Here is a 26,379-nt window from a genome sequence, read left to right as displayed (position 1 = left end):
ATTTTGCAGGTATATTCTCCATGACTGAATATTCATGACCACTAAATAACACCGGTCAAAATCCTTAAATATTTGCCATCCATATTACTTCCCTTCATAGTTATAACATGGTTAACTTCTCTTGCTTCCCGCAAATGTAAGTTGATAATACAGCAAGATATTCAACAGGTAGTATTAAATCAAGAGAAGAAAGCTAACTGACTAGGAAATATAGATCAGTAAAAGATAATAATAATAAACTTATTATCTTACTTGTCGCTTGTGTACCGCATAATTAGAAACACTTTTCTCCCGCTAGGGAAGTCAAATTGATGAAGCCATCCGACTAGAGTGCGAAATGCCGGTGGTTCTACCAAAGAAGTATAAAACACTTGTTTTTATAGATCTTTGGTTCTACCAATGGATCAGTCCGTGTTTGAAAAATGCCAGGAGGGGCACAATGGGTCTTTCTATCCAATAAAGGGCAGGAGTGTCGCCATATGACCAGTACGACGTCGTTGGGACTTGTCTTTATCTAAAATGAGATTTGTTATAATGGATAAATTTCAGAACGTTCTTATAACCACGGATGTCTATACTTTTGTGGTCACTGGCGAAGATTCCTATTCGCGTTTTTACGACAAGACAACTGGCGAAGAAATTACCGAAAAGCGTATAAGTGTGAACAGAGAGTTGCTGTTTGGTGTGTGCATGTACCATGGTGATAATCAACCTGCCAAACCAGAACAAGGTGGGTTTAAGGAATCTGATTTACACTTTTACGAAACATGTAATGATGTATTCAGATTTTTTTCATATTTGCAGTGGTTTATAGTAACACATGTATAGCGGTAGCTTATAACACACTTGTAGATGAAATAGTTGTGTTGGCCTAGCTGTCTGGAAATAATGCTGCCAGACAGGCCTACAAAATTTTATACTGGCCGAAACGTAAGTCTACACCTGTAAATATGATGTAGGCACGATACTACATGAACAAATGAGAAAACGTAGTTTGGCTACCGACTAGATAATCTGTTTTTCTTCTTTTTATTGTGAAAAAAAATTTGTTATGTATTCTGACTTCATCAGTATTGGCTCTGATCCAGTGTTTTGAGAAGAGAAGGGACATAATTATACAAAATGTGAATAGCCTCAGGAGTTATCTCCTGTGAACAAAACACAGGGTCTGAATACAGACTAGAGACAACGGATCGGTATATTATTAAACAGTATTTGTGAGATATTGAGAGGTGAATATCCAAGTATATCACTTTATGGACCGGGCCAAGGTGATATTCTCTTTGCCAGGCCCATAGAACTTGATATTTACCAATATCATCTTACCGTAAATATTTTATTTTATGACTTCACAGAAAAAAAGCTGTATGGCTGTATCTACTGAAACATAATAAATAACAGACTGTTTATAAGAAATTATTTTACTGACAGTCAACCTACCTGTGTATACTAGCTACTCATCTAGACATTTTCTCAGATCTCTTGATTGAGCTTTTGTTTTGAATACCCTCCCGGTCAAGTTTGTTTACAAGAATATCACTTTTTACAATGAAGATTACTTTCTTCGGACCTCAGTATGACCCGTAAGTGACCAATGATTTAATAAAAATAATGTTTTTTTGCGGACCCACTCAGCGCTCTCGACCAGTCGAACGATGGTGTTGGAACTGGGCGTATGATGTTACATAAACTAACTTTAAAGATACAATATCGTTTAAGTACATATTTACCTTTGTCAACGACAACAATCGGAATGAAATGAATATCATACTCAAGCATGCATAACTGATGTTGTTTCTTGTAGACCGCTGTAAGACCGCCGGCTGCAAGGATATATGTGTGAATGAACCTACCAAAGCCACCTGTTTATGCCGAGAAGGTTTCATACTGGACACGGATGGTAAATCATGCAAAGGTAAAACCATGTAAAATATAATCTTGTGTTGCCTTGGTTACGAAATCAACCAAAAGTGAACATAGTCAGGTTTGTCTTACTTAACTGCTAAATTTCTAAAATGGACTGGTCCATCATTCAGTTTGGGCAATACCATTTATCATTCGAAGGGTGTTCACTGAAAATTTACTGACTGAAAAGAGAACAGTGCAGGCCATGATCAACCTGCGGGCTGATCAAGGCTTGGTCTGCACTGGTCGCAAAGGCAGAATCACTTGCCACTAGCAGGCTAAAGGTTTAAAATGCTAGTTACAGTGTGTGCTATATTTAACCTAGCACACAAAACTGTTAATACACAGTAACTTGTTTATTTTATGTTTGCATATATACTGTCAAGTAGCAAAATTATGAAATTTGAACAGTTAAATATAGTCAAATTTTGCATAACAATGTAACTAGAAAGACGACATGAAATATATAGATTTATATAGAAAGGTAACAAGAGATGGGTAAATAGTTTCGCATTAAGAATGATTGTCACAACAATTGAAAAATGATGCTTCTCACTTTATCACTAAAGGGCGTAACGTTACTGCCTAAAATACTCTTCTTTATATTTTTGCGTAAAATTTAATATTTATTTGATAACTGAACAATGCAAATATGAAATGTTTGATTTATATGAATATGGTGAAATAAACACTTAACAGTTGCGTTTATTGTCTGTTTGTGTTTTTTGTAGAGCAAGAGGGTCAGCACCAGAGGGCTGTTGTTATTAATACGGGTAAAAGTCTGTGTCTGCTAGATATCAGAGTTTTGAGTGATCAACACGACTACGCGCCTGCGTGCTTCTATACCGGAAATGACAGCATTTCATTTTTTGATGTTAATATGAAATCAAGAGAGGCTTATTTCGCAACTGGAGGCACAATAAATAGGTATTTATAGACTATGCAAAAATCATTATACACAATTGCTCATTTTCACACATCAACTTTTATTACATGTTTTTCTGCGTGACTGACGCAATAACTTGATGAATTTCGACTACATGACTGTCGCTCAATCGCGTGTTTTATTTAAGAAATAATTTAATCAGACCAATGATTTGTCTGGGCCCTCGTGAAATAATGATACACAATGATTTTTATTCAAGGGAAACTCACTGTTTGAGATAATTAGTTGTATTCTAACACGATATCAAGGATTATTATCTACAATCTCGACCACATCCACTAAATATTTGCATGTTCTGTGAGATTTCATTTCTAGCGCGCCGCTATGACGTTTGCCGTAATTACATAATAATTTAGATGCACTCACCGTGTTTTGTTGCACATTCTAATATGCTTGGTAAAACACGCTTACGCTAAACGTTTACGTGCGACGACATCATTTTTTTTGTTGCGACCAAGAAGCTGCTATATTTTATTTACTGTTTTAGATTTTAAGGGCATATTAGAATCGAAATAATGTATAGCAAAATCGCGTTTTAGTAGATATTTTTGCAAAGTGACCGCCTCGATAGCCAGGTGGTAAAGCGTCCGCTTCGAGTGCGGGAGGTCGTGGGTTCGATCCCCGGCCGCGTCATACCAAGGACGTGAAAAATGGTACCAGTAGCTCCATTGCTTGACGCTCAGCATTAAAAGGGAAACTGGCTTCCCTTCTCTCATACCCTCGTGGCGATGGATTCCATCAGGAATGAGGTGTCGAGAGTGATTAATATAAACTGTAGAACTTGCTTCACAATCGACATAAAATAAATTATGTATAAATTAAAATCGTGTTTTACTTAAATTAATACACTCAAAATCGGTTATATGTCGCTAGAATAACTCAATTCCGCGGACATATTACCTATTTTCGTGTATTAATAACGTTAAAACACGGTTTTACTATATATTATTTCTTAAATAACATAATTTCAGTATTATTTGTTTGTTTGTTCAATAGGAAAATAAATCGGGTCGTGTTAGAAGTCTATATCAATCGAAAATAAAAACTAACAAATAAAAGAAATAAACTAATAAGTAAAAGTAATTAAAAATATACATACAGAATTACGGTTCATTTCGTCCGGTTTTGGGACAGTAAATCTTTTATTTTTTTAGATGTCTTTATGTTAATTTGATGACGGTCTTGTAGTCGGGTTCCAATACCGTACAATCATCTTTTCATTCGTAGAACCGTTGTATACATTTACCGACAAAGTGTGTGAAGAAGTTTATTCGCTATGCTCATCTCTATACTTATTTTTCAGAGTTTATATTGACAAAGGTCCAGATGCAGCATACAGAGAGAGTTATGTTGTTACAGATCAAAGCTATAACGTAACAGGTATTACGACTAAACAGATTTGTTTCCACGCTCTGGGTGGTGATCCATTTGGTATTTTTCCCCATGACTTAATGAGCGAGACATTTTTACCTTCTTGCTGTCATGTGATTTGATTCAGTGCTGAAAAGGGCAGATTAATTCTGTCGAAAATTACATAGAGGGGGAGTATAGGCCAAATGGTATGAGATCAGACTACGAAACCAGCGGTCACAAGTTCGATCCACCGCTATTCCAGCCAAAATTTCTTGTTATCTTTAGAAAGCGACTTTAATCGAGATTCCTTGTAGAGTTCTTTATACTTTACGCGTTAAAGAACCAGAAATTTCTTCTGGAATGAGAGCACCTTTTGTATCTTTCACTTACATCCGGTGGAAATCTAACGTGATTAATATAAGTGTAATTCAAAGTTGCAAAAGAATAAAAACATGCTTGTATATTTGTAGTTACAAATTTTTAAAACTATATGTGTTTGTGTTATGAATATACATTCTGATATAAACAATCTTTGATATAATTCAGCCAAATGAAAATTGCCAGTACCTGGTAACGCAAAACTTTATCCACTGGTCAAACTCTCTACAGCTTAAAGGTTAAAATAGTTTCTACTTCAGATATAAAGGTGGGGCTGGTAGAAAAGACACTGTATCTGTAAAACCCACACGTACATGTCATTGTTACAAACTCCTTTTTGACGTGTTTCATCGATATATAATGCAAAGATGAAGAACAAATAATTCATTGGACAGGTTAAACAGTGGTTACAATATTTAGCAACTCGGTCCAAGAGTTGAATTTCGTACAATTTATTAACGTTTTTCCTGTTTTAGGTTTGTCCTACGACTACAGTAGAGAGAGGCTCTATTTTGCTGTTGCGTCAGATCCACAACAACTTTGGTACATCGATGTAAAAACTGGCATCCCTGCTTTTCTTGTTCAAGTAGATACAGGTGACTTCAGAAGTCTTACAGTGGTCCCTACGCAGAAGTAAGTTTGGCATACTCTATAAATGTTTAATCCTCAGGCTCAGAATACTAGTATCCTAGCTCTCAGATGTTTGTGGTGCTTATATTTTTACGGTTTGAAGTGAAGTCAATTTCCATTATAGTCGTATCAGACAAGGTGATCTGTGCTCTTGGTTATCAAAATCTGTATTTCCGAATGTTAACGCTCTACTTCCTTCGTTTCTTCAAACGTTGTAATGATATTTAGACAGAATCTGAATTCCCAAGAAATCTTAGTCATGTGCCACATAGATTACGTGCCCATTAGTCATAAAAACTCTCTGTTTCATCACGTGACCAGTTAGCTGGAAGATCATTTCTTCACTGATCATAATATAAGTGATTACATCGTTGAAGAGATTCAGAATGTGCATAAGAACTATATGAGCCGTGCCATGAGAAAACCAACATAGTGGGTTTGCGACCAGCATGGATCCAGACCAGCGATGCGCAGTCTGGTCAGGATCCATGCTGTTCGCTAACAGTTTCTCTAATTGCTATAGGATCTGAATGCGAACAGCATGGATCCTGACCAGACTGCGCGGATGCGCAGGCTGGTCTGGATCCATGTTGGTCGCAACTATGTTGGTTTTCTCATGGCGCAGCTCATATTATCTTTCTCTTTAACTGTATTGTGTATTCATCTGTTTTGATTGTTTTCATTTTAGCAAAGCTTACTGGCTGGCTGATTTAAACGTGTTGCAGTCGGTTGACCTTGCTGGTATAACTACCGCGGTGATCACGAACCTGACATTAATATACCATCCTGTTACTGGAATAAGTTATCCAAAGCATATGGTTCACGACAACAAAAGGGAAGAGTAAGTTATTTATATTTTCATATTGTAAGGACACTATGCCAAATACACATCGGATCCAGGTGTGCTCGGCAAGCTGCCAGGTCCATAAACAGTACTACACGCACGTTCGCACGAGCGAACGCACGCTCTACAATACTATAACAGACTCCTCTACCGCCAATCGGTACCAACTAAAAAGGTGTAACAGTCTATTTAAATATCACCCAAATATCATTTAACATTTTTGGCTTAACTTTCTGACTTTTTTGTGTGTTTTTTCACATACATCATGTACAATTTTTTATATATGTCAGAAATAAACATCAGAAAGTTACGGTATCATTGTTATATGGATGATACTTACATGCATCTGGACTATTTAAGTATGGTTGGTTGTGCAGGAGTTTGAAAGCGGATGTAGTGTTGGGGTTGGGGCAGAATATTTTCGACCCTGACAAGTTGCGAACACCTTTCAGTGAACTCTTCTTATGTGTTGATGTGCACACTACTAATAGACATTATTTCTCTTACTAAGACATATTTTCTACACATTTCCTGAAAACTTTCGTGGCAACTTTTACACGACCAGTGGTACTGACGGCTACCCATTTCAAGTTAATGCAATAGCACTTTGATGTTTTGCCCAAAGTCAGCGTATCTCAAAATGTTAGGCCTTGTACTGAATATTATTACATCTTTTATAAGCATGCTGTTTTATTGTATGCACCATAAAAATCTCTCATTTTGTTTAAGTTATATTACCCTTAAAATGTTGGAATAGGAAATATTCATGAAATATGTTTATGCTATATGTTTTTCCACTTCATTTGTTTAAGGTAAAAGGTTGTCGTTTTATCAAACAAACACTTACAGATAATAACTGTTCTCGCGAAAACATGTGGTATTGTTTACGATCAGACACTAATGCATTAGTTTAGTTATGGTTGTACATAAAGAAATTGGAATTTTCAAGCTATAGCCTAACAATATGGGGATCGTATATACACAAATTGTCCTTTATGTAACCGCTACTGCATTTGATCCCAATAAACTTATAAACTCCAGCATGGCATTTAGCAAGAAAATAATTGAATGTTCTATCCAACTAAAAAGTAATTCTCCCTGTTTTCATACATAAGTAATAGTAAAAAGATTTGCTAAATCCATTTTAGATTTTATGTTCTGGTTGAGGGTATAGACGGTCACTCGGACTTGTTGGGGATAGACTACTCCGGGAATGTTTCAAGTTACGTTGCTTCAGATAAGGATATTGTAGACTTTGCCATATATAAGGTAAGTGATGTTTATCTGCAACATGTAATGATAAAACGAGTTCTACATTATATATGAAGTTTTTTTTTATCGGTTGAAGTCACGCCAACACAGTTTAAGTTACATGACCATGATTATTTTTCGTAAAGATAAATATCAAGAAATGCACACATGGGAAATGACTGTCTGGACAGTCTGGTTCCCAGATAAATACGAGCCCTTGAATATAACCACTGCTCTTGCCAATCTTTCAGCAGCTGAAAGTACTAATTCACCTCTAAGAGATGACTCTTTGGTCAGATGTCAAGACATGTACGTACAATTGAATAGAACCACTGATCTATCGAAACTCTTACAAAAGACTGTTTTTTTGTGCATACAAATGGCATCGGAAAGCTCTGCCATTTTGTCAAGAAATATGCTTCATCTCCGATATCAGTCCAACCATGATTTACAATTTCAGGAATATGCAGTATTAATCAATAAAGAGAACGACAAGTCTGTCATTCGGTCTGGGGATTTAGGGGCTTACACACCAACATTTGGATTGCCAATCGTAGACGAAGGAACAATAACTGGTGTAGAAGATATTTCCGGTGTGAAGATTCTAGATGCCAGGCTGCAGCCAGCTATGCCAAGTAAGCGATCAAACACTGTAACAAAACGCTTTCTAAAAATAGATCATATACTTGCACATATACTATAATAAACTTTTCGATCACGGTTTTCCATGGGAATCTGTACAAGAAATAAACATCGTACATCACATGGCTTGGACATGTATTTGTCTGGTTAAACGTCTGCTTAAAGTAAAATATTTCATGTTAAAGACTACTAGTGTATTTTCTAGTTTATTTGAGTTTCATACAATGTGTTTATCCCTTATTCAGCAAAACAAAATATTAGCTAGGGATGTCTTTTTGAACAAGGCAGTTCAAATCTGTACCTTGTTCTTTACGTAATATATTTACATCTTTTTGTGTTTTAGATCCATGTGGTCCTAGTTCCAATAATGGAGGTTGTGAACATGTTTGTTTGACTGATGGTACAACTGTCGAGTGCAAATGTAGATTAGGTTTTACTTTACATACAGATGGAAAACAGTGTGTTTCGAGTGAGTTATTTTTCTTTCGTTTATTGTCACGTAAACATGCAATATAAATGGCTTTACGTCGCTTGTAAGCGGAAACATGCGTTCCAGCAATTTCATTTCTAGTTGGATATGACTTTCCAGCTTGCCAGTTTGCTTTTTTCTGTTATGGTACTTCGTTGCCTTAGAAATAAAGTTGCTTTGCTATGTTCAAAATCTTGGTAAGTTGTAAATTAAGAATCTTTTAAAAGGAGTTTAACAAAGATAGATATGTGTTAGTATTTTTCAGACCTTGTGTACAGTTTGTAAATGTTACTAAAAACAAGTATAGACTACCTAAGCAGGGGCCTTCTTGGCCGCGCTGGCTTAATCACTTTCCCCTTACTGCTGTGGGTTTGAAACGTCGCTATGGAAATAACATTCTTCCTTTTGAGGAAGCAGTCAATCGAGCTTGTTCTACCCAGGTGCCCGCCTGTGTCTAACTAATGTTTGGAGGGGCACCTTGAGTCTTCCTCCGCTACGAAAAGCTGCAAAGTTGCAAAATGACCTCTAACTGTGTCGAATTGTCATTAAGCCAAACAAAAAAGATATAACACTGTATCTATGTATATATTATAATGTTTCAGCGCCAGTTTACGATGATTTTATTCTCGCTACTGATACCACTTACATGGAAGTCTTCCAGATTCCACTGGATAATCCAAACACTGCCATTGGAATCAGGTACGAACATGTGTCTTCATTTTATTGTATTGGTCACGAAGACAAGAAAAAAAACAACATTTTTAACGGTTCATTGTACACGCTCCGCTGCAAAAAGTGTGATTCTAAGGTGTGAGCGTCTGAGTGTGGGAAAAAAGGATTTGATACAGTACATAAAGAGTTTGTAAAAGTTGTTCTGCTGGAATATCTTAAAAGTCAAATCGTTTCTGATTATTTTTAAAGTGAAAAAATATTTCTGGGTGATGGATATAGCCTATATTGACTGAAAAATAATAAAAAGAAAAGAAACGCGGACAATGCTAAACAGTTGATTAAGAATATTTCTAAAATTAGAAGTTACAGGTGATGTGAAAACACTATTTCAAACCAGTTAAAAGAATTGTGCTAACAAAATAGTGTTAGAGCTAACCAATCGTGTAATTAATAAGGGGCTAAGAGTGAGTCATGCAGAAAATGTGAAAAATGTATTTTTGGTCTTCAGTTCCTGTCTTGTTTCATGGTTACTTGTTTTATTTCAGAACACCAGCAGTAGACAGACCTGACGGTGTGATCTATAATCATCAGACCGGTGAGATGGTGTGGACAGGCACGACTCAGGCTGCAATTTGGGCCGTCAATTTAAATGGCACACAAGAACGTCTCGTTGCAAATGTTTTTGGTAAACACATTTATTCAAATACGCACTATACTCTTCTTTCACTGAAATATTTTGTCACTAGATATAGGTTTGAATATAGAAAATCTATATTAAGTGCATATAATTTTAAGTACCGATGTCCCAACACTGTTGAGATATTTATTGGGATTAGTGCTGAAGAACATAGTGACCTTAGCTGACCCAAGAATTCTGCAGAATGAAGCAGATATTTTTGGCATGGAATGTTAGATCTACTAAAGCAAAAAAAAAGGAATGGAAACAAACGAAGGGAATATATACCAAATTTTTGATACAGAAACGAGAATAATTTTACATTTCGCTGTATACTTGACGTTTAGTACTTACATATTCTGGAAAGAATAACGTGCTTTTAATCACTAGGCTGCTGAAACTAACTAATTGGCTCCCTTAAGAATGTAAAAATATTTATATATCCGACTATATCGTTATCAAGAACTTATTGGTTGCCGCAGCAACCTGGAGAGTGTCTGGGTATATAAATTGGGAAACACTACTTTCTATGTTTTTTGTCGGCCATAGTCCAGGCTTTGCATCACTAAATTATAACTTTAAGGTTGGGGCTTGGTTTACCTAGTGTTAAACCTACAGAGGTTTTATACCTAACCTATCGGTGGACTATGGAAAAGAGTCGCGTCACTATTCCTTATACCCGTACCGTACACAAGAAAAGATTAGATTTTTTTTCAAGATGGTCTATTTCTGGTCAGAAGTTTTTATTGACCTACACATTTATTCATATTACAGGTGATATGTACGGATATGCTGACCAGCTTGCCCTCGATCCCAGCACGGGAAATATCTATTACACGGGAAACCATTACTACAGAGAAGTTCTGTATAACAGCTTTATAGCTGTTTTGAATAAACAAGGAGAAAGTAATGTGGTGGTCTGGGAAGGACATAGACCACGTGACATTGAGCTTGATCCAGCAGAAGGGTATGTATAATGAGTATCATACTGCATTACTTCCCTTTAAACCTCTTGCTAACTTTGCGCAGTAAACCACTTGTTTGCCGTGTACATTGAATGTTCTGTACATGTTGTTCAGTAAACCACCTATTACTGGCGTAGACTAAATCTCATGAACAATTTGCTTATGTTGTACATTAAATAGCTTCACTACGGTGTGTAGTACACCACTTATTTGTGTGTAGTTATCCAGCATTTTTGTGTGCAGTAAACCAGTTGTTTATGGTTTGGAGTAAATCACTTGTTCTTTCCATGCTAGCAACTACATTGCAACTGTGGAGCGGCTTTAAACGAATTACCGACAAATATGAAGAGGTACTTAAATACTTGTGCATGGTATATGGGGCGTAATTGAATCTCATAATAAAAGAAGTTCGAAACGTCAAATTGTGAGGCTGCTGACACTTTCAGGCGGTAAAACAGGCATAAATAGTACAGACAATAGATGTGACGGCAGTCGGACGGTCGGGTAAAGGCACTTTATCTATGAATAAAAATGTGCAATTCGCCCAATAGACGCATTCAGTAGCATTTGCTAGCAATGCATTGAATTAAATTATAGAAATGAGCCGCACCATAAGAAAACCAACATATTGCATTTGCGACCAGCATGGATCCAGACCAGCCTGCGCTTCCTCGCAGTCTGGTCAGGATCCATGCTGTTCGCTAAAGGTTTCTCTAATTGTAATAGGCTTTGAAAGCGAACATCATGGATCCTGACCAGACTGCGCGGATGCGCAGGCTGGTTTGGATCGATGCTGGTTGCAAATGAATTATGTTGGTTTTCTCATGGTGCGGCTCAGATGTCTTAATACGTAATGGTACTATTTCAGACTGATGTTCTGGTCAGACTACAGTGATACATTGCCAGTCATTTATAGTGCTGGTATGGACGGAAGCTCGAAACAAACTCTTCATACAACAGATATAGTATGGCCGAATGGAATCGCCCTTGATCCTACTGGTATGTAATATGATTATTGCCCTTTGAAGTGTTTAAAAAATGTCATTTTTTACCAGACAAAATTACTGTTGTCGTGTTGAAAAAAACTGCGCTAAAACCATTTTAAACTAACAAATGTATGCCCATATCATATGTATTTTTAAATATATCCCGGTACTAATTTGGCATACTTTGCCTTTAATTTTAAGTAATTATTTCGAAGTGTGGTGTAACATAATTTATTTTAGAAGTTCATTACTGTGCCAACAAATGATTGCATTCTTTTAAAAAAAAATTAAGTAAGACTATTCTTTCGTTTTGAAATCACATTTACAAGTAGTTGAAATAGTCTGACAAAGTAGTCCGATGTCAATAGCTTCGCAAATATTTCTGTTTCACAAAACTCTAACTTAAACTGCTTACCAAAACACTAGATTTCCTTTTGTAGGACAGAGTGTAGGAATTAATAAAGGTATTAGTCGCCTTTTACAAAAGATGTAGTAGATAATCTTGGGACTTTTTTTGTTCATAGTTAAGCGTATTTACTGGACGGACGGTTATTTGGATCAAATATACTACAGTGATTACGATGGTAAGAATAGACAAACGTTCAAGAAAGTAGAGAGTGGAGCGAGGATGATGGACTTGGAACTAGCTGGTGACTACTTATACTATGTCGCCAATAACAATCAGTAAGTGTGGTTTTTTTTTTCTTGTTGTTTTTTCCCCCTTGTTTTTTCCCTTTTTTAGCAGTGGCTTACCAAAACATTAATGAGTGTGAATTAACAGTTAAACATTTACCTGTGCGAACTACACTTGAATGAGGATGAATATGAATTAAAATAACCATGAATTATTAAAAATGATCAGTATTTTAATAATGACAAAGAGATCTGTAGATATTGTTTGAACATAAAATTTGAATATAAAATTGTATGCACTTTCTTATCAACATGTCATACTCGTTGATCCATATTCAAGGACGGATCAGGGGTTTTGGTTTAGAGGGTGCGGAGTTTCTAGGGGTAGGGGCGGGTTCATGTCCCCTAGGAAAATGTTTGACAAGTATTCCTCAAACAGTGCAGTCATACGAATGTTAATTTTGACATACATTTGATACAATGTCATCTTTTAATTTGTAAAATTCTGAAAATGAAATAACTTGCAGTGTGAATTCATTTAATATGTGAATTTAGTTATCTTTAAACAGAAATGATGATTTCAAAAAACCAATTGTTATAAATGTTTACCCATGGCATCGGCTTACTGAAAAATAAACACAGGTCCCCCTGATTCTTTCGGCCAATAAAATATCTTGTAACATATTAAACTGTAAGGGGAACTTACCAGCTTGTTTGTAAAGTGCCTCATCTCGAATCCAAATACTAAAGCGTTTTCGTGAAACAGCGGAAGAGCTTTTATCATTTAGCAGCTTCATTTTTTTTCCAGACAAGTTACAAGGGTGAACAAGAACAATGAAAATGACACAAAGCTTTTCGGGCCAGAATTTGGACTTGGCAAGATGTATGGTTTGGATGTTTACAGCTCTACTGCTCCAACAAATACCCGTGGTAGGTGCTTTCTTGTTTACGTTTTAATTTATTAGGCCGCAGTACGTAAGATATCAGCATACAAAAAGACATGTATTTTACAACTCCATATGAAAAGTTTTCTACTTTTCTATTTTAATGCGCTTCTTTGAATTAGACCACAAACACAGAATGTACAGAAGTTGCAAATAATTATACAGGTGTAAATAGAAGAAAATTTCCATGTAGCGAATTCAAGGAAACCATCATTCTCTTTAACCATGTCTTTCCTACCTTGGTCTTAAAATCGTTCCTTGGGAATATGTGAATAAATTGGGAATATGTGATTAAATTTGGAATATGTGAATAAATGAAAACATGTAATGAATTGTAAATGTTTATTGTGGTGGTTTTATTTCTGACCGTTCAAAATCGGTGCAATGCTGTGTTCCTTATTCATGTACGATTGTATCTGTTTCTTACATCTGTGCTACCCATCTTTTATTAGCGTATATGTGTTCTAAGTCCGCTTTCAATAGTATACATCTACACGAAGTTTTGAATGATGGTATTCCTGTTTGAGTTTTGTCCTTGATTTTTTTTTAATTTAAATACTTAACAAATTGTTGAAAAACATACTGTTTGCATCATAGTTTATATTCAAAATATGCCTTTAAATATTGCAGTCAACCCTCAGTGTGCAACAAACAATGGTGGCTGCAGTCATTTCTGTCTTCCAAGACCCGGAGGGTACTCGTGCGGTTGCCCTCAGAATGAAGACCTTCTGATGGACGACAAGACTTGCTTAAGAGGTAACAACTTTTACAGTTTATTCAGTTGCTTTTACGTGATTCTGTACATGTCATGACATTTAGACACTTTCGTCTTGTGGCGAAGATAAAGCATGAGTTAGTTTGAAATAGAAATGAAATTGTTTATTTCAAAGATATATCTAGAATTATAATTGCAAATACATAATTATGAGTATCTTTCCACAAGATTGACTTCCCGAAGCCATTTTAGAATAAAATACGTAAGATTATTATTTATGATAAAAAGTTACTGGAAATGGATTCAATTATAATGTCCACATGTGCAGTGTACAACTTATAATCTGAAAATCTGAATGCATTATAGCCTAAGCATTTTCTATCATCACTTACCAACTCCCTCCATTTGTTTCTATTCGTATATTCAGAATTATTATAAGACGAGCTAGCTATTTAATGTATAAGTAGCTGAAGCCATTATTTGGGTTCTTTTTGTGTGTTTATTTTCTATGTATTATGTTGGTGTTTAACTACTATGTTTTTATTATTGCATTCATTTATGTTAATATATATTTACACCGTCAGTCGGTGTGCCCTTGCAGAATGCACGTGTATACAGTTACTCATACGAAGACCTATTTCCATATGGAGCACTGTACGTGTGACTGAGTTCTTAGAATGTGATTTTTCATGTTTATCATAAAATTATGTTATTTTTAATAAAATTAATACTGACAATGGAAATGCATTTCAAACGAATTTTAGAGAACTATTTTTATATTATATTTATTTGATTATTGGCAAACAATTTCAGTTCCCCGCTGTGAAATGTCAATTCCAAATGGTGATATTATTGAAAACTCTGCCTGTATCGGTACTGAAGGTAACACGTGTAACTACACGTGTAACGATGGATACAAACCACGCCCCTCTATACCACATCTCACGTGCGATAAACAAATGATGCAGGGATTGCAAAATGAACTACACTGGGATGTTCAAGATCCATGCCAACGTAAGTGCTTGTGCTGAAAAAAAAATGATCTGTTTAAGAAAAGCTTACCATTAAAGCGTATATCCCGTATCCTGTCACCAACAAGCAGTGTAACTAATAATATCTATTGCTAGATCGTAAAACGGGTAAAGATAATATAAAATAGTTGAATCATTACTACTAAGTGTGTGGTAAAACTGTACTGATTTCGTGCATTTAATGTTTTATGTATTATTAAGCATTTATCAAAACACTGTGTTGTAACGATTACTGAAAGCATAAAGGGAAGTAATTTCATTAATATGCAAATTTGTAAACCTGTCGATTGTCATTGGAGTAAAATGACAGTATATAAGCACATCAAATCACCTTTGGTGATGAGCTAGCTTTTCACCGACGAGATTTGTGTGGCTCTGAAACGTTACAGTGTTACTGGTTTCGTAAGATATGGACATATAGCTGATGGAAAATTCCAACAAATAATTTTGTTTTCTGTTTCCAGTTATAACTTGTCCAGATTACGTGGATAATGGCGTAGTGCTTGGAAACTGTTCTCTGCTTCCAAGTGATGTTTGCTTGTATAAATGTTATGAAGGATTCGTGCCTGATATGGCTATGAAACAGATATTGTGTCAAAGCAACGGAACTTGGAATTACACCACATCAGGAGTAACACTTTGTACAGGTGTGTGCTGTTACCGAAAATGCGTCAAATATATTTTCATTCTGTCTTAATCTCCTTTGTTTCAGTTGACTATTTGGATGATATATAATGGTAAAATAACTATATCATTTTATTAATAAGAAACATTTGTGGATAGGTTTGTGTAAAAAAATGCTAAAGTGTTTTATAAATATACAAAAAATGAAAAATGACCACGAGAGATTTAAAGTCGTTCAAATATAGAATAATTCTAATACTACTGTTTGATTGTTAGTAGTAGTAATTGTAATTCCATTATTGTTTATGCCTATTTTAGTAATAGAAAATATGTTTTCCATTTTATTAATGCATTTATTATTTATCAGTTATCCACAAGTGACAAATAACGTATGTACTTTTCTGAAGTTAGGCCATGTATGGGCTGAGTTCATGTAATGAAGTACTGCACGGTTTTTCCGTGATGCTCTTTGATATTTAATATGTGCTGTTATTGATACTCTCTAAGTTTTATGATATTAACGTGATAATCTAAGTAAACTCCAAGCTATTTAAAACTTTTGTGATACTCTAAGTACTCTCCAAGCTATATGATTCTTATGTGATATTCTACGTAATCTTATATCTAGTTTGTACTTATTTGACACAAACGTATTCTAAGTAATCTCCAAGCTTGTGATATTCTAAGGAATCTTCAATCTAGTTTTTACTCACGTGATATTCCAAGCAATATCCTAGCTATTCGATATTTAGTTGTGATGTCCTAAGTAACCTTCAAGCTATTTGATACTTAAATTTGATATTCCATGTAAACTTCAAGCTTTTTGATACTTAAATGTGATAACTTATATGATATTCAAAGTAATCTCTAAACTACTTTGATAGAAACACTGGTGTTATTTAGTCAAGCAAATCTTTATTTTGAAGAAAAGGAATTCATGAAAATGAGAACATTTCAAAATAAGCAAGTACGAAGCAATGGGTGATAACAGAGGTTCACAATAAGAATACTTTTATTTGCAGTGCAAACCACGACTACAACAGAAAAATCGACTGAGTCATCTGCTTCAAAGGATATCGGCATTGGCGTCGGTATAGGCGTGGGAGTGTTGGTTCTGATAATAATTGTTATTGTTATTATTGTTTTCCTAATAAGGTAAATAATTAGTTACACACATTTAGATTTAAAACTCGTATTGATTGTTGGTATGTACCCTGCTTAATTTCTAAAAGGAACTGGTCCATCATTCAATTTGGACAGTACCACTTCTTATTCAAAGGGGTGTTCAATGAAAATTTACTGACTGAATAGCGAACAGTGCAGACCATGATCAGACTACACTGGTCGCAAAGGCAGAATCACATGCCGCCTGCAGGCTAAGGGTTAATGAACAAATGTTTAATATGAACGTAGTTGTCTTTCCGTATATATCTTAAACTACAAACAATGAATTGTTGCTTTCGTTGGAATCGTACGAGTATGGTATGATGTTTTGACAAGCATAACAAATGAGCAAGGTGAGCGAATCCCTATGAAAAAAAAAATATTTATCACATGTTTGACGTCGTTGGAGTGAAATAAAGTCATTACATAAATAGTGTAATAAAGCTTTGACGTTCACATCGTTTATTTATAGGAGACGTTGGTCGAATTTACTTGGTATATACTAGTAATAGGTATAGAAAGAAGAAATTTTGATGTTTTAACAGGGAAAGCTTACATGTGATAAAAAGAATATTACATTTGTGTCTTTCCACATTGAATTCATTAAACTCGTTGAATAAAATTGATCAAATGCTCGTTAGAGCTTCGTTTAATAAATTCAATATGAAAAGACACTCATAATCAATAGTATTCAAACATCAAAACTATGGTTGATCTCTGACTCTTGACTGGCCGAAATGGTCCTTCAGGTCGTACAAACTTTACTTCTCTCACTCTACCGATAGAAAAATCTGCAGCACACACAATTTTAACTTCTTTTTGCAAGTTGTGTTACATAAACACTTTATGCTTCGAGCAAAATTTTCTTGCACTGTCTATTTTTTAACAAAAGATATACTATAATATAAAAAAGAACTTTAGTTATTGCGAATTTAGTCTTCGTAACACTATAAACTGCTGAATACGATAATATAAAAAAGAACTTAGTTATTGCGAATTTAGGCATGGTTACACTATAAACTGCTGAATACTACTTAGTTATTGCGAATTTAGGCTTCGTTACACTATAAACTGCTGAATACTATAATATAAAAAGAACTTTAGTTATTGCGAAATTAGGTTTCGTTACACCACCCGTCTCGACTGGACAGTATTACGGTAGGAATTTTGTTTAAAAACAACGTAAAAGAACGAAGCTTTTTAACCTTACTTTCTGTGAGAGCAGATGCACATGCATTATCGTGCTGAGAACCAACTGTTGCAACATATAAACCCAAAGAGACTCTTTCTAAGTGAAAGCCGTTTCCTTTGCGTAACTGATAGATGGAATACCAGTAAATGTACTTCGAAGACCATTTCAGTTATATTAACATCTGGATTATAAACGGACTGCTGACTAGCTTTGACAAAAAGCTAGTCTTGTACATGTATATATTCTAAAAGTCTTGGAATTTTGTATTTACTGACTCGTCCAAAAAATAACATCATTTTTATTTTTCAGATCGGGTAGAGTGTCATTGCCATTGAGTAAGAAAGGTGGTACGTCAGGCTCAGCCTTTGAAAATCCAAGATATGCCGATAATAGCGTTGATCTTGGTATGTACATACATATAGTTCTTTCACAGTAGTGTTTAAAATCGATTTGTTTATTTGTCTTTGTTGGTTTTAACGTCGCACTGACACAATTGTTGGTCATATGGCGACTTTCCCGCTTTGATGGTGGAGGAAGACACCAGGTGCCCGTTCGTGGATTATTTCGTCACGGGCGGGCACCTGGGTAGAACCATCGACCTCCCATAATCCAGCACGATAGCTTCCTCGCATGAAGAATTCAACACCTCGAGTTTATAATCGAGTCAATGTTGAACATTATTACAGCTAACATAATTAAGGGGTAATATGCAACAATTTGAAAGTTTTATAATTAGAGAGAGTTCGATTTAAGTGTAGAAAAATTAAAAAAAAAAGTACCTGGGCCTGCTATGAAAAGTTATACATACATTTGAAAAGTACATAATGTAACGGTGGCCATTTTTGGAAAACAGCGGTTTCATCCTGTCCTTATAAGGTTATAAAATGTGTAGCACAATATATGTCATATAATAATGCATATTTTCATTTAATTTAAGTTATATACGCTTACAGTGTAGAATTCTTCATGTGAAGAAGCCACCCAGCAGGCTTACGGCGTGTTCTAACCCATGTTGATTATGCCTAAACAATGTCTAAAGGGGCATTTGTGGTGTTCCTCCGCTGTAAAATGCTGGAAAACTCGCGAAATGACCTTATTTGTGTCGGTGTCACTCTAGCCCATCAAAAAAAAAGATATATTGAGAGACGTCATTTGAATTCAGGTTTAGCTCTATTTGACCTTCTAAACACCATTATCATATTTGATTTTCATTAAGTTTCCTTGAAAGCTGATGTTTTATAAAGCAGTCTAGACAGAAAATCAATCGTCACTTTGAAAAACTAGATATGTTCGAAATGCAAACTTATGCCATTCTAAAATTTATAAAGATGTGGATTAGATCTTTTTTTTTTGTTGAAACTAGGATCGTCCTGATCACAAGTGTCTGTGATTGCTGGCTTTTATTTTGATTTTTCATTTTTTTTTTTTTGCTATTTTGGTTTTTCATTTTTTTTGCTATTTTGATTTTTCATTTTTTTGCTATTTTGATTTTTCATTTTTCATTTTTTACTTGCAGGAGAAACGAATGCATCATTTGGGTATGCAACTTTAGAAGAGGACAGAATACCGGCCCGTGCTACAAACACAACTTACGATAATATTGTGCCAAAAGTTTAGAATTGGTTTTACTTTATTCTTGTATACTCGCATGCTCGTGTACATAAATGTATTTCTGTACATATGAATTTCTGAAGTGCCATTTTGACTCGGTAGAATATAGCCAAAACCTGGAACATGATGTAATTAATGAACTGTACTTTGTCACTGGATTATTGTTAATGCTGTTAATGATTTCCTGAGGTGACACCAAAGTGATCCATAATTGACTTACAATTTCATTCATGAAAATCAAGTAATTGGTAACCCTACGTCGCGAGTATAATGATCACCTTCTGATTAACAATTCAGATCAGTAAACTAAATAAATCTGAAATAAAATCCATGCTTGGATGGCTACATGTAGCATTTCTCTTTCATTCAAAGACATGCTGATACAAAAGAAACTGATTTACGTGAAAGAACGATGTAAATATTAATTACTAGTACATTGTCTTTTTCCATTATTATATTATATTTTGTTCTTTGATCTTTATGTGATAGCTGCAATTTTAATGAGACTGTTAAGCCCTTTGGGCTAGGTATATTTTATATGTATATATGTTGCCTTTTTTTAAAAATCATTTTGATAAAATATATATTTTATTTACTGTAGTACTTCATGTAAAGAAGCCGTCCAGCTGGCTTACGGAAGGTCTGTGGTTTCTTCCCAGGTGCCTACCCATACTGTTAGTGACAAGACAAAGTCAACGTCACTTAGGCAGCGCAAAACGTACTGATTGATCCTACTTTCTGTAATATGGTTTTGCCTTTATTACGCTTTAAAGACAATATCTTTCATATTATACCTTGTTCGAAACAACTCCAAAATATTTCGATTAGTTTTTGATTTAGCTTATAGAGTATTTTCTATTGTAAATTTTGGTCATTTTGGGCAAAAAAATAAGTTCTAAAATTTCAGCTTTGACTGAATTTATGTTGGACATATATTTTACATAACACATTTGTAAAATTTCGAAAAAAAAGCATCAGATGACAGAATTCTACTCGGGGAAAATATTGTTTTTGTCACAAACTTGAAGTTATTTAAGATACCCTAAAAATTCAGAAGGATCCCTCAACCGCCACTAAAGACATTTAGAATGATGTATAACTAATTAACTGGTTTCCGAAACTAAAGCTGCCTTTTACCAAAAGGTGGGCAAAACTTACGTAGCTTCACGTATGAGTTTATTCTTCTGTGACTTCTATGATTATCTCGACATATTATATGTAAATAAGCTTGGTATATGATTTTTACAACAGCTGTGATTTTAAGATGTGTTTTTACTCATTTATGTGTCAACGAAATTGTGTTAGAGTGACAACCAGCTGTATATTTCAATGTGAATGTTCGATCTAAAATTAGATTGATTAGGGTTTTTTAATACATATATGAGCCGCGCCATGAGAAAACCAACATAGTGCGTTGTTTGCGACCAGCATGGATCCAGACCAGCCTGCGCATCCGCGCAGTCTGGTCAGGATCCATGCTGTTCGCTAACGGTTTCTCTAATTGCAATAGGCTTTAAAAGCGAACAGCATGCAGGCTGGTCTGGATCCATGCTGGTCGCAAAGCCACTATGTTGGTTTTCTCATGGCGCGGCTCATATGATAAAATGGACGAATGGACAGTTACTTGCCAAATCATCAAAAAGCAATTTTTCCAATATATTTGCATATATTTCTCATATTTTTTGCAGGTTTTATATGTCGCCATCATTTAAAACAAAAGTTTATAATAAAGTAAATATTGAATGTTCCTTTCGTCACAAATTAATAGATTTAGAAACTACATTGTATTGTGATTCTAAATCGTGATTCGTGCAATTTTGTTGCCAGTCTATCTTATATCTCTTTTTTTTAAATGTTTTTTTTTATTTTGTTATTTGTAAATTGAAATTTTATAATGTAGATGCTAGCTTTTGTATCTATCACCTTTACATCAGGAAAATCCATCAGTAACTTACCCAGATGTGTTGTCAAAGAGTTGGCGACTGTATATGGATTCTTCTCGAATTTAGAATTAGCAGTATGTTGTTATGTGACGTCATATTTGGGAGAACAATGTGTTGAATATACTTAGATCTCAACAAGAAGGACTGAGAAATCCATTTTTGAAATCCATAGAAACTTGCTGCATTTATTTATTTACATTGTTTGAACTTTTTTGGGAAAATGTTTTGTTTTATCTTAGTTTTTTTTTTTTGCTATCAAGACATCTCAGTGTTGTTATATTTTCTGGTCCTTCGGGATCATTGATTTCAACTCATATAGATTTGAAGATTGAATACTGCTTAAGCCGGTGCTAGGGGGCGTTGGCAGTGTTGCATTTTTCATTACTGCTCATGAACAGACTCAATCAAACCGAGTCTGCAATTTTCACTGTTTGCTTTGTTTTCGGTGCTTCCAAAGGGATCTACATTTCAGATTTTATCTTTTGTTTCACCGTTGTTTTGAAATACTGTGTTAGCTTGGTAGCTCTGTTCATTGTACTTTAATGTTTTTAAATTGTAATACCTGCACGACTATTAATTGGAGATCTTTGTACGACTGAATAAATTACTACAATTATGATATATTTTATGAAAGGCGCTGCACGGATACCTATTACATCTGTAATTTGTTCTTCGTACAGTATTCGGGCATTAAAAACATGTAAAATCTTTACTAGTTTTGTGTTTAACTGTAAATATTTTTGCTAAATTCTTAAGTCTTGACACCATCATCTTGTCCCGGTTATAAATGACTTGAGGCGGAATTCAACAAATAGACTCGAATCTAATCATTTGCTTACCATGACATGGTACGGAAACAGAGAAAACACTCTGGAATGTTTTGTTATTTCAAACATAGCTCATTCTGATCAAATAATTATATTATCGAGTTTAAAAAGTGACAATACAGGGTTAGAGGTGACAGCAAATGTTTTGCATGTTTTCATCACTATATGAGAGACATATCACAAACATGGCTATCAACCATACGTTGTGTTACTGTACATACTTTTTATTGTTATAGACGTCGCTTGGTTGGATACACAAACTGTACAACGATCACTTTTCACTTTATAACGTTCAGTGTAAATAGTTATGAAAAATGAATGTAGATAAAGCTCTGCATGACCAAAATGCCTGCTTAAAAAGTAAAAATGACAGTACAATACAATACAATATTTCTGTATTGCATTAGGCTGCATGTGCAACAACAGACAACATAAAAATATATACTTATGGGCAATAACAACACAGTAGTACATAGCAAAACTTACGACTGCTTCAAATATAAATATAGCCAAGGAGCCACTTCTACCAACTCAAAAGTACCTTATTAAAATAAGAAAAAAAACTTTGGATGCATCATATTAAAACAAAAATGAAAAAAAAACCTGTCGGCATTTCATATACATACTTTAGTTACATACTTAATAGTTTTTAAATATTTATGCACACCAAATATGAGGAAACAAAGAGGATATCAAATGCATAGTTTCAGCACTAAATTTTATATATCGGGTTCAATACTATTATGCGCACCTAAGGTGAGCAACTCGCTCAAATCAATGTATTCTTTAAATTCAGGACTTAAAACCAACGTATTTAATATTCTGTTTATCAATACACAATTTGAAGAAAACAAACATTCGACATTAATTTTGACACATTAATGTATAAAAGTATCTAGACTGATTGATCTTGACCTTTAATAAAGTTGTATTAAGGCATTCCTTCCATAACAAGCAATATTAGAATCCTTACGAACTATATATGTATTGAGAACAAAATGTTACGGTCCAGCTATGGTTCAACTCAAATAATGTGCGTATCTGTGGTAACATGTCGACGGCTACTGGACTCGTACAGTTGATATTTTATCAAGACGGACAAATATTCGATCACAAAAGATACAGAATACTATGTCTGTTCAGGTATCTGTAAATCTGTAATTGTCCTGTGAGCTCGTAGAGGTTATGTTTTACCAAGACGGACGGAGTCTTGATCACAAAATTAAAGAACACTCAAAATTACAGAAGTATCTTTTATGGTCCTGCAAAGCTTCCGTAATCTTTGTGTAGGTGTGCATGGGGTAGAAGCAGATAAACGCTTACTTAAATGGCTCCGTACTCATTAATCTTATAAAAGAAGAGCAATACTGTTCAAATTTTACTGATTTTAATAGATGCCTATACTGTGGCTTTATGTTTTGATGATATTCAACATGCACGAAAATATGTTCATGTATAGTTTACGCTTCGAAACGGCGCACACTTCAGACGTACAAAATCCTCTGAAGAAATAGACGAAGTTCGGCTAAGTATAATACGGCTTTCTATAGAGAACGTGTTTGAGTCAGTGACCAGTATTAAGTACAAAAATAATTATAAAATACGTTTCGCAAAATGCGTATCAAATTCTAGATATATTGCAGACTAGTTATAAAATGTTCTAGCTTTATTCCAATAAGCTAAATGGAAAGTCAAACTGGTTTAGTACCATTTAATTCGTAAATTACTGTTCTTTAGCCGTAACGTATGCTAGAAAGCTGATTGTAAAACTGACTGCAGTCGAACATTTCCAGCCCTATTTATATTAATCCTAAGAAAACGAACAAGAACTTGTTCGGAAATTGTTCGACGGTTCGTTTTGGCTGACGTCCAGTGTTCGACGTTCGAAAATCGCTTGACTGACGTTCGGAAACGATCAATTTTTGTACGGACGAAGGCTGTCAACCAACCAAACCAACCAGAAAATACGATTTCAAGCTAAAATTAAATGAAACTTTGATAGAAAATTACTGTTACATAAAGAAAAAAAGGCTTTCTTAAAATGATTAGTACCATGGGATTTCCACCAAAATAATACTTTTGCCGAAACATATTGTTTTACAGTAATGTAAACAATGTACTGGAAGCAGTTGCTTAAACTACCCCATCATGCATCAATGATCATGGCTGACGTAAACATGAAACATACATGTGAAATAACAATAAATGCAGCTTTCTTGCAAAGTGTGCGCCGTCTACGAGTTAAAACACCGGTAATTATTAGATATAATAACATATTTCATAACCCTAATTGTTTATAGCGTGACATACAAGTTTGTTGGCATAATAACCATCATTTACTTCACAACAACAACAACAACAATAACAACATGTTACGATACGAAGGTAATGGTAGGGTATATCATTATGTATTGACACATATATTTCCTACATATGAGTAATTTTCATTTAGCCGAAGTTCAAATATAGCCCGTCCTTCATCCAGTCGATACACAATCATGTATCATGACAATTTCGTAATTCAATCATTTACAGACAAAATAAATGTTGAAAGATACCTTATCAAGTAATCTGATAAAAACAGATTAAAATTATTCTTTTTATGTAATAAAACCACACGAGCCCTTTATTGTTTGAGGTGGTCGTGTTTTTAAAACTTTAAAATTTGTTGTCAAAATGAAATTAACAAATTACAGAAATAGAGTCTATCACAAACAAAAGATTTTGAAAGTTTCGAATAAAAGTTATACTGGGAAATATTTACACGTAGGATGTGTGCAACACGTTGAAGTAAAATAATCATGAAGTTTACCAAGTAGATTTTCAAAGAATCAAATTTCAAATAAACTACTATATCAGATTTGTCACCTCTGGGCTCTATTTGACATGTTTATTGTCGTTTTGTGTTTGTCACAAATAAAGATGTTTACCTATCAAAATAAGGTTTAAAATTGAAAAAAGAAAGAAAAAAAGATAAAAAGAATATGACTCCAGTAGGGTTGAAACGACGACCTAAAACATGTAAATTTAAATCCAACGATTTAACCACTCGACTGTGAAAATATAGAGGTCTAAAAAGAGTTTAGAGTTTACTAGAGTTTATTCAAATATATTCCACTGGGCTATAAGCCCATGGTGGCACACATATACATTATATAAACGAAACAAATATTTATATACTATTAATGGTAACTCTAGCGCTTGTTTTTTGGAATGAACAACCTACCTTAAAAATCTAATGAATAATACATATGTACATAATATATACTGTGAAAACCTTTAATTTCGTGGGCATAAAATTTCGTGTTTTTTTTTTTTAACCAAAACAGCTATTTCGTGGGATATAAATCAGTGGATTTCAAATTTGCAGGTAAAACGATAGGAAGTCCATCTGTGCACTGGTATCAAATTTTGTGGATTAATGCAAACATAAAATCTACGAAAAATTCCCCATCCTCTCCGAATATTATTCACTTCATAGTATTTATATTTATGTTATACGTTGTACAAATAATTCACTGTGAAAACTGATATAAATATATAATAAAAGAATTCAAAGTAGGGTAATGTAGAGTTTATGTATAGCAAAGTATATAGCATACAATTGATACACAATCTGGATTATCATATGCTAATCTATGTATTATCATAAATAGTATTCAACGTTTAGAAATGAGCATGTATATCTAACCTGTAATGATTGGACACGAGCTCAGATTATTTTGATTTGAGTGTTGCATGTTACATTTTGTTCTTTTTCTTCTCAATTGAAAAATAAGCAGTGTACCTCTATCCGATTATCAAAATATTTTGAAGAAAAACTAATCGTTTAATAATATGCATTAATCAGCAATTACACGACTTTACACAGTCGTGTATTTTGTACATTTTTTAAAGAGATTAAAACCCTATGTACAAGGAATTTCGCAGAAGGTGCGATTTTATACCTGCTTTTGATTTCATTTCTTCAAAAACATT

General features: G+C 34.4%; 1 protein-coding gene across 1 annotated transcript in view; it reads left to right on the top strand.

Moving 5' to 3' along the window:
• Nucleotides 1–20,505, top strand: part of LOC128557672 (low-density lipoprotein receptor-related protein 6-like) — a 33,439-nt gene extending 12,934 nt beyond the window's left edge. The window contains exons 7-27 of the mRNA XM_053545583.1: nt 550–730; nt 1,805–1,915; nt 2,637–2,832; nt 4,155–4,231; nt 5,059–5,215; nt 5,901–6,053; nt 7,205–7,325; nt 7,768–7,942; nt 8,293–8,418; nt 9,021–9,117; nt 9,636–9,775; nt 10,541–10,733; nt 11,600–11,730; nt 12,242–12,401; nt 13,159–13,280; nt 13,925–14,050; nt 14,823–15,023; nt 15,505–15,687; nt 16,687–16,819; nt 18,330–18,424; nt 19,537–20,505. Coding sequence (XP_053401558.1) covers nt 550–730; nt 1,805–1,915; nt 2,637–2,832; nt 4,155–4,231; nt 5,059–5,215; nt 5,901–6,053; nt 7,205–7,325; nt 7,768–7,942; nt 8,293–8,418; nt 9,021–9,117; nt 9,636–9,775; nt 10,541–10,733; nt 11,600–11,730; nt 12,242–12,401; nt 13,159–13,280; nt 13,925–14,050; nt 14,823–15,023; nt 15,505–15,687; nt 16,687–16,819; nt 18,330–18,424; nt 19,537–19,637 — 2,979 coding nt within the window. The 3' untranslated portion in view covers nt 19,638–20,505. The remainder of the gene's footprint in view (nt 1–549; nt 731–1,804; nt 1,916–2,636; nt 2,833–4,154; nt 4,232–5,058; nt 5,216–5,900; nt 6,054–7,204; nt 7,326–7,767; nt 7,943–8,292; nt 8,419–9,020; nt 9,118–9,635; nt 9,776–10,540; nt 10,734–11,599; nt 11,731–12,241; nt 12,402–13,158; nt 13,281–13,924; nt 14,051–14,822; nt 15,024–15,504; nt 15,688–16,686; nt 16,820–18,329; nt 18,425–19,536) is intronic.
• Nucleotides 20,506–26,379: the final 5,874 nt, after the last annotated feature.

This window comes from Mercenaria mercenaria, chromosome 6 (assembly GCF_021730395.1).
Source record: "Mercenaria mercenaria strain notata chromosome 6, MADL_Memer_1, whole genome shotgun sequence".
NCBI classification, from domain to species: domain Eukaryota; kingdom Metazoa; phylum Mollusca; class Bivalvia; order Venerida; family Veneridae; genus Mercenaria; species Mercenaria mercenaria.
The sequence above is the reverse complement of the archived record's forward strand: the minus strand, read 5'-3'. Positions and strand labels throughout refer to the sequence as shown.